Genomic DNA, 18906 nt, shown 5'->3' on the forward strand with positions numbered 1-18906 from the left:
AGTGGAATGTCAGGGCTATTCCAGACACTATACCCAGAACCACAGGGTAGGAAACTTACTGCAAACTTACTGATCCTTGCAGGAAAGTTCACTAGACGACTGATCCCAGCTGGACCTGGGTCATCCAGAAAACTCATCAAATGGTAATTTATTAAAAAATCACAATTTGTAGAAACTACAAATCATTGAAAAATGAATTATAAGATGTGAAGTGTATTTATAATAAAAAAAAAAAAATGCAGTTTTTGACTTGTGATGTAATTGAAGTTTAGCATGGTTACATAGACGCATGGCAATTTTTAAAATTTTTTGAGGGATATTCCTTTCAGTCAGTATATGTATTTTGTGGGTGTTTTACAAAATCTGGAAAAGATTATAAAAAATCTTAATTATTGCTATAATTATTATTTCCTTTATCTTCCTTAATCGAATAGTTGGTGGGGCGTAGCAATGTTACTTTACTAGGGAATAATTAGAGAACAAGATGATTTTCCATTGTCTTCTTTATCTGGTAAGTGTTTTATATCCGTAAATATGTGTGTTCATGGGGACCGGTTTGCAGGATGAAATGCCCAAGTTTTCAGGAGTAAATCCCTGCCATCTCTATATGAGACCAGATAATTCACCTTCAGTTGAAGAGGAATGATAAAAATTCTTCACATCGTGCACATCAAATTCAAACTCAGGTCTTTCTAACTAAAGGGCTTCATTTATGACTGACTTTGTTTATACCAACTGAATTACAGAGGCTCCATTATTATTAGCAGTAATTAGTAGTATTAGCACTACTATTAAAATTTGTCAGTTCATCTATATTTGGGGATAAAGGGACAATGTGTCAACATTTTATATTAGTAAAATCTTTTTTTTTTTTTTTTTAATTAAAACCCTTCATGGGTGGGAGCCACAGAATCACATTTTCACATGTTAAGAAATCCTGGGAATATAACGAGGATCTGTTGTTAAGTTTTGTAGATAGAGAAAAGCTGTTCAAAATGCTACCATTACATGGTGTAAATGAGTCACTATCAAGCAGTACTATACTATGTCTATATTTAAGTTGTAAGTTAGTAGTTAGAATTGAAGTACAGGAAGATTGATATAAAATCAGGCATGAGACAAGAGTGCACACCATCTCCACTGTTATCCGTCATCTATATAGATCACAAAATGAAGGAAAGTGGAATTACAAGCAATATAAAAATTGGAAACATTATTTCAACTCTTACTTCATGCAGTTTTCATACTCTTAAATAAATCCAGTACAAATCTGCAGCATTTCTTAATTAAATTAACTGCTGTAACAAATTTAACACAAAAATCAGCAATAAAAAAAAAAAGATTATGAAAACAGACAGGAACATTGAAATAAATCAACTACATCCTCAGGCAATACAATTATGGAAATAGACAGCGAAAAAGTAAAGATTGCATGATGTTGAGCTAATCCATATATATGGAATGAGAGAGAGAAATTAGCCAAAACACTAAAATCAGAGGTTAAACCAGTTTTAACTTATAGATATTAGAGTATATTACAGTAGGATTCCTAAAACCCATAGATATGCAAGTTCCAAGTAAAACTAGATGATGGCATCAATGGCAGAATATTATTACAAATATTAGAAATTAACTTGACATGTTAGCAGATAAAAAATAAAACAATTCAAAACAGGTGTTTGATGCCAAGATGGTAGGAAAGAGACCAAGGTTAGGTAGATTGATTCGGTCAGAAGTGTCTTAGAAACATGGAATGTTGGATATGACAATATTGGAGTGCTCATAAGTAACAGATTGAGTTGGAGGAAAATTGTTGACAAGAGATTAATACTAATGTAAACTTAATCATGTAGCACTGCCATAGTAACCTGAACACCCCTTGTGGGGGGGGGGGGTACATATCAGGAAAAAATGCCCAAAAGAAAACCAAGATCTAGGCAGATTGATGCAGTCAGAAAGTAGTCTTAGAAGATTTAATGATGATAATGCAAAGTTATATTATCTCCAGCTACTGTTATTGGGGAATACAATTCCGAAGAATATAAGATTTCCTTTTGCATATTTTATTAAATTTTGCATTTATACCATTCTTTTCTGAAACTTCACCCAATGTTGTTGGTTTATTTTCACAATATATATAAAATCTGTTCAAGAAAATTTTACTAATAATTTATTGGAATGAACATAAAAATAAAATATTTTCTTCTCACATTTTCAGATGCCTTCTTATTTTCTCTTTGCTCTTCATAATAGTTTTCAATTTCTTTCATTTCTTCTTCACATCTGAGTTTTTCTTTTTGTCTTATTCGTATTAACAGTTCTTCTTTATTGAAAAAATTCTTCACTTTGTCCTGCAATAAAATAAATGTCAAATGAATTATTACTATTATGTAGTATTACATGGGATAAAATTTCATAATTCTGCTAGCATAAGCCAGGTGGCAGGAGAAACCAGTTTATTTTTTTACTATCAGTAAATAGCTCTGTTATATAAAGAATTAATTTAAAAATTGAAATTGTTTCAAAACAGGAAAATTATAATTTGATTAGCAATTCTGTATTGTAAACTTAGTTGTTAATTCAAATTGAAAGATCCAAAATCCAAGAATTTAACTGCTTAAATTGTTCAGACTTACTTCTGATGATGATTCTTCTTGTTCATTGGTTTGTTTAACATTAGGAACAACAGGCTCATTAATAATTTCTTGACAGTCAGTTGTCCACTGGAATTTTTCCTGGCTATCTGTCAGATCCTTATTTTTTGTATTTTCCTGAATAAAAAAGATCCATATATAAATGGAATTCATGCCAACATTTACTAAATTGGATATCAGCTATATGCATAAAAATTATATAAGTAATTTTTAAAATTACTTAATTACTCATGTAAAACTGAATGGAATCTTATTTTTGTATGCTGAACTAATAATAATGAAATCTCATTAGGATAATAAAATGTTGATTTTATAAGAAATTCATGCCATCACAGTTATTGGTATGAAACAGCAAATGCATAGAAAATGGTTCCTGAGAAGCAAACTGATAATATACTCCACACCATTTGGTTTAGGAACTTAAACATACTCGCAGGATGTTTAGGTATGACCTGAACAATGACAAATTGCCATCTATTTGCTTTGAAATTTGTGATAATAAAGGCTTACTTGCCTCCCTAAATTCTCACTGGAAGAGGATATTCGGATATTTCTCTTTAAATTATTAACAATCAACATTAAGTGTCAACACTATGTTTCAAGCTTTTATACTTGAAATGGAATATGTCAAACTGACTCGACTCCTGTTTTACATGAGACGAGTCACCTTAAACCTTATAAATAAGATTAAGTAATTACTACTAAGTGTAAATGATTGGTAGCTTGGCCAATTTCTCTCTTACATTCATTTATTCAACTGGTTCACTGCAATATTAGTTTGGCTTATTCTATTATCAGATTTCATATTTAAGTTGCTGTCTTCAGCAAAAATCGAGCACATTTTAGCTATTTAAAAATGCAGCTGATTGTTTTTCATGTTACTTCTATTTCAGGTTTTCGTTTCCATACTTTTTCCATGGGAAAAAAAAAAAAAAAAAGATATATTCAATTAATATAGCCTTGAAGACTTTTAGCAAATTCATTCATGCTAGAGTGACAAAGGTGTGAACTCCAAGAAGTAAATAATAAAAGAAATAAACATCTATGTATTGACTAATCAACCACTATAGCCAAACCAATAGATGTATCACAAATTTCAGCACCAGCAGATACAAAGGTTTCTGTATATTCACTCAGCTTATCTTCTTCACCTCATTCATTCATTCATTCTCTCACCTTTTTTAGTGATGATGGTAAATTAAATATGAAACCTAATAACAGAATAAGCCAAGCCGATATTGCAGTGAACCAGTCAATTTTTATGCACAGTTATCACAATTTCAGCATGTTTAATGATGCCAAATTATATAAGTATAATGATTAAGTTATATCATCAAGTCACAACAACTATTGCCACAAACACTGTCATGCCATAGGTCTTAGGACTTCTCGTATGTGGGGCTGATAATAAAAAGAAATAATAATAAAATAAAATCTAATTTTGTCTTAAAGCAGCATGAATTCACTGATTCTGTAACCCCTGATGAAAACCATGCCACATATTTTCTACCAGAACAGTAAAAAAGGAATTTGTATATTAGTAGAGTCTGGTTCAGCCAGCTGCAAACAACTCATGTTATCGGTCATATATGCCATGAATTAACCTATAAACTCCAATTAAATTTATCTCTATCTCCTATTAGATAAATTCATCAAATTACAGTTAGCCAATGGATTCTGATAATTATCATGATAATTTTCACGATATCCATTAAAAACCTTGGTGAGTAAAGCTGGGAGCCATAATCCAGTAGTAGCCTGATTAAAAAACTGTATAATGGTATAAATTATATCCTTTCTCCTACAAGTGAAACTTCTTTTAATTAATCCCACAATTTGCTAAGCTTTACTATCTTATGAATGTGTTCCCAAACTCTTAAATTTCCTATTATCCAATATATGTAAATATTTGCATTCATTGACTTTTCTGATGTCAGTTCCTTCAATTTATATCCATATCATATCAACATCATCAGTTTCTTGATGTGTACCCTGAAGGAGTGTTCAGGTTACTATAACAGCACTACATGATTAAGTTTACATTATTATTAATCTCCTATCAACAATTTTCTCCAAATTAGTCTATTACTTGTCAGCACTCCATTATTGTCATATCTAACATTTTGATATGTACTTCTGAGACGCTTCTGACTGAATCAAACCACCTATACCTTGGTCCTCCTCTGGGTCTCTTTCCTGCCATCTTGCCATCAAAAACCTGTTTTGATAACCTTTCCTCTCCCATTTTATTTAAGTGGCCACTTTAGATTAGCTATGCTGACATATTCTTGAATGCTAACAACGTCAAGATCCTTTTAAATATCTTCATTTTTTAATATGATTCTGCCAATGATGCCATCTCTTCACTCCTCTAATTATTCTCAGAACTATCTGCAGTCTCTAATCTTTGATGCAGTGCTTTATTTCTTATAGAACTCTCAGTTACATAACTTAAAAATGGTTTGAACACAGTCTTGTATACTGCTAATTTGGTGTTTTGGCTAATTCTGTCTTACCATATAAATTTATTCAGCTGGCTCACCATACCAGCTTTGTTTATTCTGTCATCTTTTTCAGACTTGCCATACCAGAAATATTTTACTTGTTCTATATAATCTCCATTCAGAATGCAGCCAAAGTTTTCCATGTTCCTAGTTTTTGTATTTTTATTGCTGATTTTCATGCCAAATTTATTATGGTTGCTATTCAATTTAGTTAGAGAATCGTGGAGATCTGCACTAGATGTGTTTAGGAGTACAACATTATCTGCATAAAGCAAAGAACTAAGTTTGGCATGTTCAACTCTAATTTCAGGCCTAATATCACTCCATTCATTTCTTTCACAATGTGATCTATATAGATGATGAATAAGAGTGAAGATAATGTGCATCCTTGTCTTATCCCTGATTTTATATCAAACCATCTTCCTGTATTTCCTTCAATTCTGACAATTTACTATAGACTACATACTGCTCTGTGTAGTGTTCCATTTACCCCATATAATTGTTGTTTTGAAAAAGCTTCTCTCCGGGCATCTTGTCATATGCTTTTTTCCAGATCAAAAAAACTTAAGTACAGATCCTTGTCATGATTTCTTAAATATCTATCGTAAAGTGAAAATTTGATCTTGATACCCTCTATTTGGCCTGAACCTGGCTTGTTCTTCTCAAAGTTTCTCTTCCACAATCTTTCTCAAACCCTTTAAGCATGCTTCATAAATCATATCTGGAATACTAGCAGAGGAATTCCTCTGTTTTATTTATTTATTCCCTTTTTCTTATAGATGGGAATTATGAGAACTCTACTCCATTCATCTGGTATTTGACCTTCTGACCAGCCCCTCAGAATTATGCATACTCCATACGTAAGCATTTCTGGTCGAATATCATCCACTTCAGTTGCCTTTCTACATTTCATGTTTTTGATGGCTTTTTCTACCTCAAGTAGAAATCTACCTATCGATATATACTCCTCTTTGCATTCTTCTTGAAAATTTTCTAGTATAGTTCTGTCACTGCTTGTTTTGTTAACAGTCTTTCAAAGTAATTACTCCATAAATCTAGGATATCCTTATCTTCAGTTGTTTTCATGCCACCTTTTATCATCTTGGATTCCTTTTACAGTACTCTTTCCTCCATTTCTGAGCTTTTCAATAGCTCCCAGAACATTTTCCTTCCTAATATTTATTTTCTTACCAAAGTCTGCCATGACTTTTGTTTAGCTACTTTTATATATAGCTTAGCTCTCTTAGATTTTTCTCTGTATTCTTTTAGAGCATCTGCTAAGACTTTTTTTTGCTAAAAACGTTTGATCTGCTTTCTTCTTTTCCAAGACTGCTTCTTTAATTTATTTTGTCTACTATGGGGTTCTTATTTTTCTATCCTTGCAGATAAGGAATCGTCGCTAGGTGTCGCACGGATTAGATCGTCGGCTTGTCGAGAGCTCCTGAAAAGATCAGTATTATTTTGTGTTAACATTAGATATTTTACCAGAATTTTAAGTAGTATTGTTTGCTTTTTGTTTCTTGGTGTGTCTGTGCAATTTTTGCGTGTTTTCTGTTATTTTAACTATTATTTTTAAGAAAAGATAGCGTACACATGGCACCGATAAAGAAAAAAATGGCGGCCAGGTCGCCATGCTTGCTTAAGAGTTTTGATGTAAAAGAATTTATGCAGTGTGCTGTCTGTGAGATGTATGCCTTGCGAAGAGCGGTAGGAGTCTGGTTAGAAAGTGATAGTGGAGTTAATATGTGTAGAAAGTGTAAAGAGAATGAGGACTTCAAGCGTGTTTCGTGTATCGAGACTGATATCGTTAACGGTAGTCAGAATGCAGAAAATGGCGGTGTACTAGAGAATTGCGTGGTAGTGCCAGATATGTGTGAGAGCGTCGCTGAAAGTGTAAATGAAGGTAGAAACACCGAAGGAATGGATGATTTGATCGATAACGAAAATGGTGTGATAAGTGCGAGTAGCGAAATTGCCCGTTTAAATGGCGCGATACACAGAGCCAAACGACAACTGGAGCGTATGCAAAAATGTGTGTTGAACGTACCGACAAATAACCGGCGGAAGTCTGTGACGGCAAATAATAGAATGTACGTAAACGTCAATAAAATGAAGGAGCGAGTGCTGTATGGGGATTCGCTATTAAGAGGCGTAATAATTGAGAGTTTAACGAAGTCGTACCAGCCGGGTGCGAACATAAAGGACGTCAGCGAATCTATTCGACTGCAAAAACAGAGGGTGAAAGAGATGATAATAGTGGCAGGAACGAATGATTTGAAAGAGGACAAAATGGAAATGATAGAGGATGTGAGGGAGTTGTTTGAGGTAGCAAAAGAGAAGAGTGAGAGAGTTAGGATGGTGAGTATCTTACCGCGGTATGACAGCGAAGTGTTTAGAAGGAGGGCCATAATTGCCAATGACTTTATGCGTGGGTTATGCATGGAGAGTGGTGTGGAATTTGTGGATGTGTGGAATGAGTTCGATGGGCGAAAGGACTTATATAAGATGGATGGGTTACATTTGAATGGAGTTGGTGTACGGAGACTTGAAAGAGTGTTGATGAATGATGTGGAAGTGGATGTACAGACTCAGGGAAACTAGATTTATTAAGAGGGGGGGGAGTAGATATGCAGACTTTAGGGGGGGAAGTTAAGTGTATGAATGAGTATATTATGCCCGGGCGAGTACGACGGACAACAAATCAGAATGGGATAATTAGTATAAGGAATCAAAGTAGGGATGGGACAAATGGGCTTCTGCGATTCATGTACACTAATGCCAGGAGTATTAGGAACAAGAAGGAAGAGTTTTTGGCCATGGTTGGCACTTCCAGGCCACAGGTTGTCGGTATTAGTGAAACATGGCTGACAGAAGATGATAAAGCTAGTGGGATTGAATGCGATGGGTATAGCGTGTTCAGGAGTGACAGGGTGAATAAAAAGGGGGGAGGAGTGTTATTGATGATAGCTGATGAGCTTCAGCCAAGGAGTATAGAAGTTGAACTGCAGGATGGGGAAAAAAGCACATTTGAGGCTGTTTGGTGTGAGATACAATCTAGCAGAACAAAATATACAATTGGGTGCTGCTATAGACCGGGTGATGGAGTGGATGGTGGGAATAGTATGCATAAGCAAATAGAAGAAATGAATGGAAGGAGGGTAATTATTATGGGTGATTTCAATTATGGTAATATTGACTGGAAAGAGGAGAGGGCACATGGGAGGAAGGAATTGGATTTTATGCAGTTATTAAGGGACAACTATCTACGGCAACATGTATTGGAAAATACCAGGGGGCAGAGAGTGCTGGACCTAGTAATTGCAACTGAGAATGTGGCTGTAACGAACATGACCTTGTTGCCACCAATTGGTGAGAGTGACCATAAGGTCATGACTTGGGAGGTGGCTAAAGGAGTCGAATTTACAATTAAGACAGGGTATATGTGGAATTACCGGGCTGGTAAGTATGACAAGCTTAGGTGTGTGCTTGGCTCAATGCCATGGCATGTAAAACTGCAAGGGCTGGATGTTGATGGTGCATGGGAGGTGGTCAAGAACTGTTTGCAGGAGGCAATGGTTGACTGTATACCAAGAGTCCGAATAATAAATCAGGTAGGGGTTAAATGGATGAATAACACTATTAAGCTTGAGCTGCAAAAAAAGAAACAATTGTGGAGGGAATTTAAGGAGAAGGGTGACCATCAGGTGCATGAACAGTATAAAGCTCAGGCCAGGATGGTAACAAGGGTGGTAAGAAAAGCAAAAGCAGATTACGAAAGGAAATTGGCCATGCAGGCTAAAGAGAATCCCAAACAGTTTTTTCAATATGTTGCAAGTAAAAGGAAAAATGCTCATGGTAGAATGATCTTTAAAAATGCTGAGGGTAGGGAGGTAACTGAATCAGTCGATGTTGTGGAATTACTGAGCGAACACTTTGCAAGAGTATATCATCCAGGTGGTGGCTTTGCGGAAATGGAGGAACCAACAGCTTATACTGGAATTGTGATGAATGAGGTAGAGGTAACTAGTCTATTACAGAACCTCAATGTCAATACATCTGTGGGATTGGATGGTATACCAGCTCGTGTCGTACGTGAAGCGGCCAAAGAATTGTCAGTGCCCTTGACCATTATGTTTAATTTGAGCCTCAGGACTGGGTCAGTCCCAAGGGGGTGGAAAGAGGGGAAAATAGTTCCACTGCACAAAGGTGGTTCCAAGGCTGCTGTTGAAAATTACCGGCCAATCAGCATAACAGGAATCATTATCAAGGTCTTAGAGAAAATAGTCAAGAGGAAAATACAAGATTGGATAGAAGAAAATGGGATACTGTATCGGGGACAGCATGGTTTTGTGAAGGGTAGGTCATGCCTCAGTAACTTGCTCACGTATTATAACACAGTGACGGCTGAACTGGATAAGGGTAATGGGTTTACAGTGATTCTGCTGGACCTTGCTAAGGCCTTTGACAGGATACCACATGGAATTCTAATCAGTAAATTGCAGCATATGGGAATGGACATAGGGTTGGTGAGATGGATAGGAGGGTGGTTGACGGAGAGATATCAGAGAGTGGTTTACTCAGGAGTAGAGTCCACAAGACGGCCTGTGACTAGTGGTGTACCACAAGGATCTGTTCTTGGACCACTGCTGTTTAATTTGTTCATAAATGATATAGGAAAGGATCTGAGAGGAACAGTTCATTTGTTTGCTGATGATGCGAAGTTGGGTAGGGCAATAGTGAATGCAGATGACGTCAAAATTTTGCAGGATGATTTGGATAGATTGGAGGTCTGGGCTAGGGAGAATGGATGTCAATTTAATGTGGCAAAATGTAAGGTTATGCATTTTGGGGTGAAAAGATGGGAGGCAGTTTACTGCATTGGTGGAACCGTGCTCCAGGAAATTGATGAGGCACGAGATTTAGGAGTGTTGGTGGATAAGGAATTGAAATTTAGGGGACACATTGCAAAAGTGGCCAAATCAGCTCATCAAATCACTTGGTTGCTGAAGAATACGTTGACAAGCAGAGACAAGCAGGTTATTGTTCCTCTGTATCGAGCCTTGATAAGACCTCATCTCGACTACTGTGCTCAGATTTGGTCACCTAGGTTTCTTCTTGATGGGGAGGAGGTGGAGAGGATCCAGAGGCGAGTGACCAAGATGATAGCAGGTCTGTGGAATGAACCGTATGAGAACAGGTTGAGGATTTGTGGGTTGCAAAAATTGGTTGATAGGCGGAGGAGGGGAGATATGATTGAGACATTCAAATTACTGAAGGGTTTCTATAAAATTAATTCAGAAGATATTTTTGAGAACAGGGCTGGTTGTGGGAGGACTAGGGGACATCCATGGAAACTGGGCAAAAGTGTGGTTAGTAAAGGTGTTAGAGCTGGGTTCTTTACTTTTAGAGTAGTGAATGAGTGGAATGCGCTCCCTGAGTCTGTGGTGGATGCTGTGACAGTGAATGAGTTTAAGGCGAGGTATGATAGATACTGTATGAATGTCGAATAGTTGTGATGAATATGATTTGGGGCCTCCCTCGATGAGTCTAATGACTCCCTGGAGTTGCCCGTAATAATAATAATAATAATAATAATAATAATAATTTCACCACATACCTGTCTAACTAAATCAATCAATCAATCAATGCCTTCTTCAGAGTTTGTCACTGAGACTCCAAGGTTTGGTTCTGGTTTTCATTCTGTTTCATTTTTTCTTCAATAGTGTTTGTATAGTCAAGTCTATAGTTTACCAGTAAAAACTGCTCAATATAATATTTTCTTTGCAAACTAGATATATTTGCTTACATTATATATAAAGACCTTAGGTCATCTGATTGCTCTCTCCAACTTCACATCATCAACAAAGAACAAAATTTTACTCTTGATATTTGAACCAAGATAGTTTACGAGTATGTTAAACAAGGATCCTAACAGCAAACCCTGTGGTACACTACTAACACCCTGGGGCTCTTTGAAGATTCTCCTCTAAATACCACTTGGAAATATAGAGTGACCACTTCAGTTTCTCTGAACCCTTCCATGACCTGCATCTAAAAGACGAGGAGGTCTGCCAAAGTGGAACGGGAATAGCAATATCTATATTGGTGATCACTAACTGGTGAATTTCCAACTAATGAAGCAGTTGGCTGTTGACCTTTTCCAATATTTTTTAAAGTACTGATGTCAGTAGTATGGCAATAGTTGGCTGGTTTACTTTTATTTCCATTTTTTGGAGACAGGCTTGCTTCCAAGCTGCTCGATGAATATGACATTTTGAAAAGACAACACAAGATGGGTGCAAGTTCTGGAGAACTAGAAAAATACCATCAGGGCCAGGAGACTTACTGGTAGGTAGCAAGGCTGCTGAGTATTTGTCTGATATCCTTCTCGCAAAATTTCATAGGAGGAATACTGTGGATAGTTTACAGATTGGTGATATATCTACCTTGGTCTATATGAGAGCTGAGAGAGAAAACTAATGCCAAGAGGTGTGCCTTATCTTTAGGAGATATTACCATTGTACCATCAGGATGTGCAAGCACAAAAGGACAGAAGCAGTGCCTCACAGCTTTGACAAGGGACCAGAAGGATCGACTGCCATTTAGACAGGAGACACACTCAACACATTTGGCCTTCATAAAATCTGCTTTGGGTTTGTTGATTTTTTGAGTCATTATGAACTGTCGTGTAAGCTAAGTGAGAGCCTGGAGTTTTTGACTTGATCCATGGTCATATACCGAATTTTGGCTTGGACTGCTTTAGTACAATTGCTGGAGAACTACGGTTTAGATAAGGGTCAAGGGTTCTGAGTAGAGTGGGAAATAAAAACATACATCCTATCAAGAATAATTTAAGATCAGAGGAGATACTAGGATGATCAGGAAAGCAGAAGCAATTATCAGATCATGGAAATAAGGCACAGAAGTCCTGAAGATCATCCCAGTTGATTGCATCATTGTAGTGCCACAAGATATGAAGATGAGAATAGCTGGGAGAAAGTATAGAAAAGGAGACATGAACAAGATTATGGTCAGATTTGCCAAGAAGAGGTCCAGGGTGTTGGGAGAATGATTAATATTATCACCAACAATTTGTGTGAAATCATTACTGGTAGCAAACAGTTTAGCTTCTTTTCCAGACAGGTCTGTAAAGTTAGAGAAGGGAAGTCAGTCAGAAATGTGGACTCTGAACTCACCAAGAAGAATTAACTTGCTGTTAGGGTAATTAGCCTGTAGAAACAGTCAGATAGATTGGTAAAATCACTGGAATTTGAGAAAAGTAGAGCAAATGAAGACAACAAATAGAGGTCAAGAAAGCTTAAGCCAAAGCAGATCACATAAAGGGTATTCTAGGTCTGATAACCTTTGACATAGGATATCAGACCTGACCAATACACAAGTCTCAACCTTCTTACATGGAAGAATATAATGAAGAAAGTTGAGGCGAGATTTTATTGCAGAGGATACCAATTGAGGTTCAGTGATGAATAATATATCAAGCTTGGATGAATGTCTGTAGGTAGTGCATATCACTGAAATTAGAATTAAGGCCTCGAATGTTAGTCAAGTGAATCGTGAAGTTTTTTATTGTATGGAAATGTTATACTTTGTTGTTTTTTGAGGAGATTTTATTTTTATCATTAACTGCAGTGACTCTGGAATCTATTATGTTGTCTATCATGGTTGCTAGTAAAATAATAAATATTTAAAGAGTAGAGACATGAAGTGGGGATGAAGAACTCGGTGATCAACACTCCCACAAAGTGGAGTGCTAGACTGCATTCTAAGCATGGTCTCAGACAGTTCTTACCTTCAAACTCTCAATTTTTCTTGAATAATATGTGTATTTGAGTTTACAGTTCGCTTCTGAAAGCTACTTGATTTTGATTATTTTTAAATTTTTTTACATGCTTTCCTTTTCAATATGATGCTCACTTCCTATTTCAAAATCCTCTGTATATTCATGTCCTGAAACAATGTAAAGATATTACTATCAACGTAGTCAATGAGACTTTTCTTATTTCTCATGTCTTCTCTCCACATGAACTTGCACACATCTTTATGCTGGAACACGGTTAGTAATGTTCATTTGTTGAACAGAAATCCAGCAGCTACTTACCATTATTGTGAGTTTTGCTATTTTCTCTAAATTTTTCCAAAACATTTCTATATGGTGATAATTTCCTAGTCTGCTGTTCAGATATCCAACAAGGAACAAAATTTTCCTTTTTTTTCTTTGTCAGCTGCCTTCTCTAATGCTTTGAAAAATTCCTCCACTTCTTTCTACTGAGGAAGAACTAGAAGATTCCTTTTCCCTGATCATTATTGCCTGAATATGACATTTTGTATTTGTTGCTTAGAACAATCTTGTTTTTGTCTTGTTCATTTCAGTTATATACCTATTATGATGATCGAGTATACTTATCCTATTCTTCTGCTAGTTCTGTGTTTCTTTTGATGCTTGTTGATAATGCCAAATCTTGTACCTTGAAACATTTTCCCTGCATCAAGCCTATAAAATCCTTCAAGTAACTTAAATGTTTCTTTCATATACTTCCCCCCCCCCCTTTTTTTTTTTTTGCCTATCAACCAACTTTTGCAATCCACAAACCCTCAATTATCTTCATAGGAAGCATTCCATACACCACTCACCATGTTGGTCACTCTTCTGGATCCTCTCCACCACTTCATCTCCCAAAAAACACAATAACCAGACCTGAGCACAGTAATCCAGATGCAATCGTATTAAACCCTTATAAAAGGAATAATAACTCCTTTATCTCTGTTTGTTAGTGTATTCTTCAATAACCAAGCATTTCTGTGAGCTACCATGGCTACTTTAGCAATCTGCCCTCAAAACTCTATCTACTACTACCCCCAAATCCCTGACTTCAATTTTCTGGAGTACAGTTCCCTCAGTGTGGTACATGCATAACCTGACACTTTTCGACATTAAATCGATATACATTATGCTTTGCCTATACTGTCATACTATTTAAATAATCCTGCAAGCTCTCTACATCATCTTGTAGAGAGCTTGCAGGATGATTTAAAGCTTGGTAGCTATTACCTTACCCAACTTTGCATCATCACCAAACAAATGAATATCTCTGCTTATCTTTTATGCATCATTTTGCCTTCCTAAGTGATAGACCATTTAGGCACACCATTAGTTACCTACCTTCTCCTGGATTGTGCTCCTCCATATACTACTTTTTGGTATTGGTCCATCAGCCACCTTTTTATTCATATCACCAAATGGGGATGGATAGTTTCCTATTCTGTCCCCATTTGTTGCAGTTTGCTTAACAGAGTTCCATGTAGTATCCTGTCAAATGCCTTTGCAAACTCCAGCAGTATCATCAATGTAGCCATTCTCTTTATCCAACTCAGCTGTCACCCTATTATAAAAAGTTGGTAGATTACTAAGGCACGACTGACCCTCTCACAAAGCTGTGCTTCCCCCTCATAGAGCATCATTTTCTTATCCATGCATTTCTGAATTATCTTTTTGACCAACTTTTCTAGTGCTTTTAGCACCAGTTCTGAGATACTGATTGGTCTATAATTTGCTGCCACAGACTTAATCTCTTTGTTTATGCAAAAGAATTAGTTTGCCCTCCTCTCTTAAGACTTTGCTAGAGCTAAGACTTAAATTAAACAGTTTAATTAAAGGCACTGCTAGTTCCCCAGCAGCACATTCTCATAAAATGCGAGCTGATATCCCATCCAATCTATATACCACAGCTATATTTGTATTCAGATTCTACAATATACTAAGCACCTCATTCATCACCCTCTGTTCTCACATCAGTCTCTGTCACTTCTGCCATAACAATACCTTTACTTGGATGATATACCCTTGCAAAATGGTTACTCAGTAGCTCAACAATTTCATCTGCCTCTGTTACCTCTCTACCATCTGCATTTATTAAAGTTATCCTTTCATAGTCATTCTTCCTCTTACTTGCCACATAATGAATAAACACTTTGGAATTTCCTTTCACATGCTTGGCTAACTTCTTTTCATAATCTGCTTTTGCCTTCCTTAAGATGCAGGTCACCTTTCTCCTTATATACTCTCCACAACATCTTTTTTTGCAGCACTCTTGCTTAATGATATTACTCATTCATCTCACTCCTAACTGATTTACTCTCCTGACTTTGGGTATGCAATGTGATATTGCTTCCTCCAGATACCTCTTGACTATCATCCATGCACTGTAGATATCCTTCCCTTGCAGATCTTTATGTCATGGTACTGCATCAAGCTGCCTGCTAAGTGTATCATAATCACCTGCCTTGTAGTTCTACATATACCCCTTCTTAACTGGAATTTCCACAATCTCCCAATTCAAGACCACACGATCACTTTCCCCACTTGGAGGCAATGTAGTGGCACGAATCTACTTCAGTTATGGATAAGTCTTCTGATCCTATAGCAAGATCCAACACTCTCGAACCCCCAAATCCACTCCATCACATTGTTTTAAATAATTATCTCTCAGTAAGTGTATAAATTCCATTTATACACTTACTGAGTATATAAATTCATGCCACGTGATCTTTTCTCCTTCCAATCTATATCTCCGAAGTTGAAGTCTCCCATTGGGATTTCCTTTCACCTGCTTGGCTAACTTCTTCACATAATCTGAGTTTGCCTTATTTACCAAGCTGGTCATGAGTAATTACTCAACTTACACTCAATGTACTAATGTGCTGATGCATGTTCTCCACATCATCCCTAAAAACTTCACACCATATTGACTCAAGAACTGCCATCTTCCAGACTAACTCCTACTCTTGTTGGCTGCAAACCATCTGCTGTTATCAGCAGTTCCCTCTCCCCATCCTGTATACTCTATCATCTTTGAAAATACAAAATTCATCACATTCTATCCCACTATGTCATTTGCTATTAGCCAAGTCTCACTAATGCCTATAACTTTTGGCAAGGTTGCACACTAACCAATGCTAGTAACCAGTATGGCTACGGCCCTTGGTTACACACACACACAAAAAAGTAATAATAAAAAACTTGTAAAAACTCACCAAGTTAATTTAAACATTTTTATAAACTATGAAGACTATCTGATAATGTATCAATCTATTTGTATATAAGGAAATTTTATATATAATATATATCTCATCTTCTTTACACCCTCTTTTACCTTGCGGTGTTGAGGGTTTATTAATCATCGAACCTCAAACCATTCACAGGATAAGGTGGTCACCCCGGTATATCCTATGTCCTGTAGTGTTGAGTTCTCAAGGCCAGTTTGCCTGATTGTGGGATAAAAAACCCCAGGATAAACTAGAGGAAAAACTCTACTGTCCACGCCCAAGACTAGCTAACTTGGCTATGGCTGAGGAAGATCCTTCACCTCCTCACGTCACTGACAGGAATCGAACCTAGGACACGCCTTCCCCAAGCATATGGTTGCGAAACACACAGCCACTAGACTAACCATGCGGGCTATATATATAACCGCACGGACTTATATACCATATATGTCGGCGTATAAGACGACTCTCAAATACTACTTGAAAACCCCTTGAAATCATGGGTCATTTTACATGGTGAATATAAAAGGGGAAACTTAATTTCTTGGATGAACATTTAGGTAGTTACAATACATCGTTATATAAGAAAATAGGCAGTGCTTATAAACAAATCAGATTAATTTTTTGTTACATAAATTTATTTAAAATATTACAATAGATGTAAGTCTTAAAAAACAAATAATAATTATTAACCTCAATTTACATGTTAATTTTCTTCATCTGTTGAAAATAGTTCTTCAGATTCATTGTTTAAATGATCATCATATGGATTCCAGTTTGAATCCGGTGAATTGATTTCATTTTCATCGTCATCATTGTCCCACAACAGATCATCTTCCATACCATCTATAAGATTAGAGATACCACACTTTTTAAATGATTTTATTACAGTCTCTACTTTTACTTCATTCCATGCTTTGATCACAAAACTGCACAACATATCAAGTGATGCAGCATATCCCATACTAATAAACCGATTCTTCATTATACCACTTGGTCGCATGTTCCTCACATTATTTATCCATAATTTCACAGCATTTTCATTTATCCATCCTTTTTCGCGAAAATGTACAAAAACACCTGAAGGAAATTTTATCTTAGGTTTAGTTTTATGTTTGAAGATGATCATTGGTTTTAACTTGGTTCCATCAGCCAAACATGACAACACAACCATAAACCTTGTTTTTTCATGACCTGTACTTCGAACTAGCACACTGTCTCAACTGAATAATAAATTTATGGAAACTGTTAAGTTTGTAGGCAAGATCTGCTGCTAGTTTTTGAGCAATTTTCGTTTTTTGTCATATTACCAGATTTTGTCTGTTCATAAAACGATTACACCATCCTGAAGCAGCTTGAAATTCAATACTTTCATCCGGATTCAGTCTTGACTATTTTAGTGCATATGGTCTAATCATATTTCTTGTAACAAGATAACCATTCTACCTTTGTTTGAATATCCATTCTGCAACGTAATTTTCCAGTTGCGGCCATCGGGTAATCCCCGTTCCCATCGCACATTTTTTCTTATTGGATTTTTTTTTTAAATATCTTCTTTCTTCCTCCCTCTTACCATTTTCTCAGTTATGCCAAACTTTTTTGCAGCAGCACAGTTATTAGTTATCTTTGCCATCTCAATTATCCTTATTTTAAATCGAGCTTCATACTTTCTTCGTTTTGTTGCTGGTTCCATGATTTTAAATAACAACAATATTAATAATCCTAAAATTTTTAAAAAATGCAAAATTAATAATTAATTAAAATTGGGGCTAATCACTTTTAATTGGGGTAATTTGCGTAAATAGTAAATCTATGCTATGAAAAAAAATAACGAATATGCATAAATATAAAATTAACTGATGTAACAATAATATCTAACGTTGCATTAATACAAAAAAGAACAAATTAGGTGGGTCATCTTATACAACTGACATAAGCTAAAAATAACCTAAAATTTAGGCTTCGTCCTATACACCGACATATGTGGTATATATATATATATATATATATATATATATAAATCAGCCCAAAATAAATGTATAAACGAACAGAAAATATGATAGCAATACTTGAAATGAATATTTATAAATATTCTGTATATGTGATGAGGAATAATAAACTTTGTCTGACAACTTGGTAGTATTAGTATATGGAAACTGTAGCATCCCCTTAGGCCTCCCACCCACCTTTACTTCCCAAATTGACTATTCCATTCGATATTGTTGCCGGAGAGACTAGATTCTGCATTTTTTGTTCATTCGCTTCATGGGTACCTTCACGCACATACTAATTTGCATCTGCCCTAATTTCTTTAGTTTTTCCTGACTTTGTTCTTCCACATTCTCATTGAACAAAGCTCTCTAGATACCTAACCCAGAATCCATTTAAGTGCAATATCCATCAACATTGTACAAATCATTATGTCCATCAAACTCAGGCCATAGGTCCAAAAACCCTATATCATTGCTTCTGCACAACCTGTGTATTTGATTCATTAGTTATCATCACCCTCCTTCTCAGTTTGTATCTATCATTGTGTGGCAGTAGACTCACAAACCTTCTTGCTCTTCTTTTTTGCTTCTTCTAACAACTCTTTCACGTCTTTCTTCATACAATACTTCTTACCTCTCAGGTCATTGGTTCCAGCCAAAATGATCAATTCTTTCACCTTCTCTTTCTGTATT

General features: G+C 36.1%; 1 protein-coding gene across 1 annotated transcript in view; it reads right to left on the reverse strand.

The window, feature by feature from the left end:
* LOC150096386 (uncharacterized) overlaps window positions 1-18906 on the reverse strand; it is an 85202-nt gene that overhangs the window by 15769 nt on the left and 50527 nt on the right. Inside the window, exons 6-7 of the mRNA XM_090409199.1 lie at window positions 2637-2771; window positions 2211-2351 (exon numbers count right to left, since the gene is read on the reverse strand). Of these exons, the coding sequence (XP_090265325.1) occupies window positions 2211-2351; window positions 2637-2771 (276 nt within the window). The remainder of the gene's footprint in view (window positions 1-2210; window positions 2352-2636; window positions 2772-18906) is intronic.

Source organism: Typopeltis vanoorti, chromosome 19, assembly GCF_054136105.1.
Source record: "Typopeltis vanoorti isolate ZY-2024b chromosome 19, IOZ_Tvanoo_1.0, whole genome shotgun sequence".
Classification (NCBI taxonomy): Eukaryota; Metazoa; Arthropoda; class Arachnida; order Uropygi; family Thelyphonidae; genus Typopeltis; species Typopeltis vanoorti.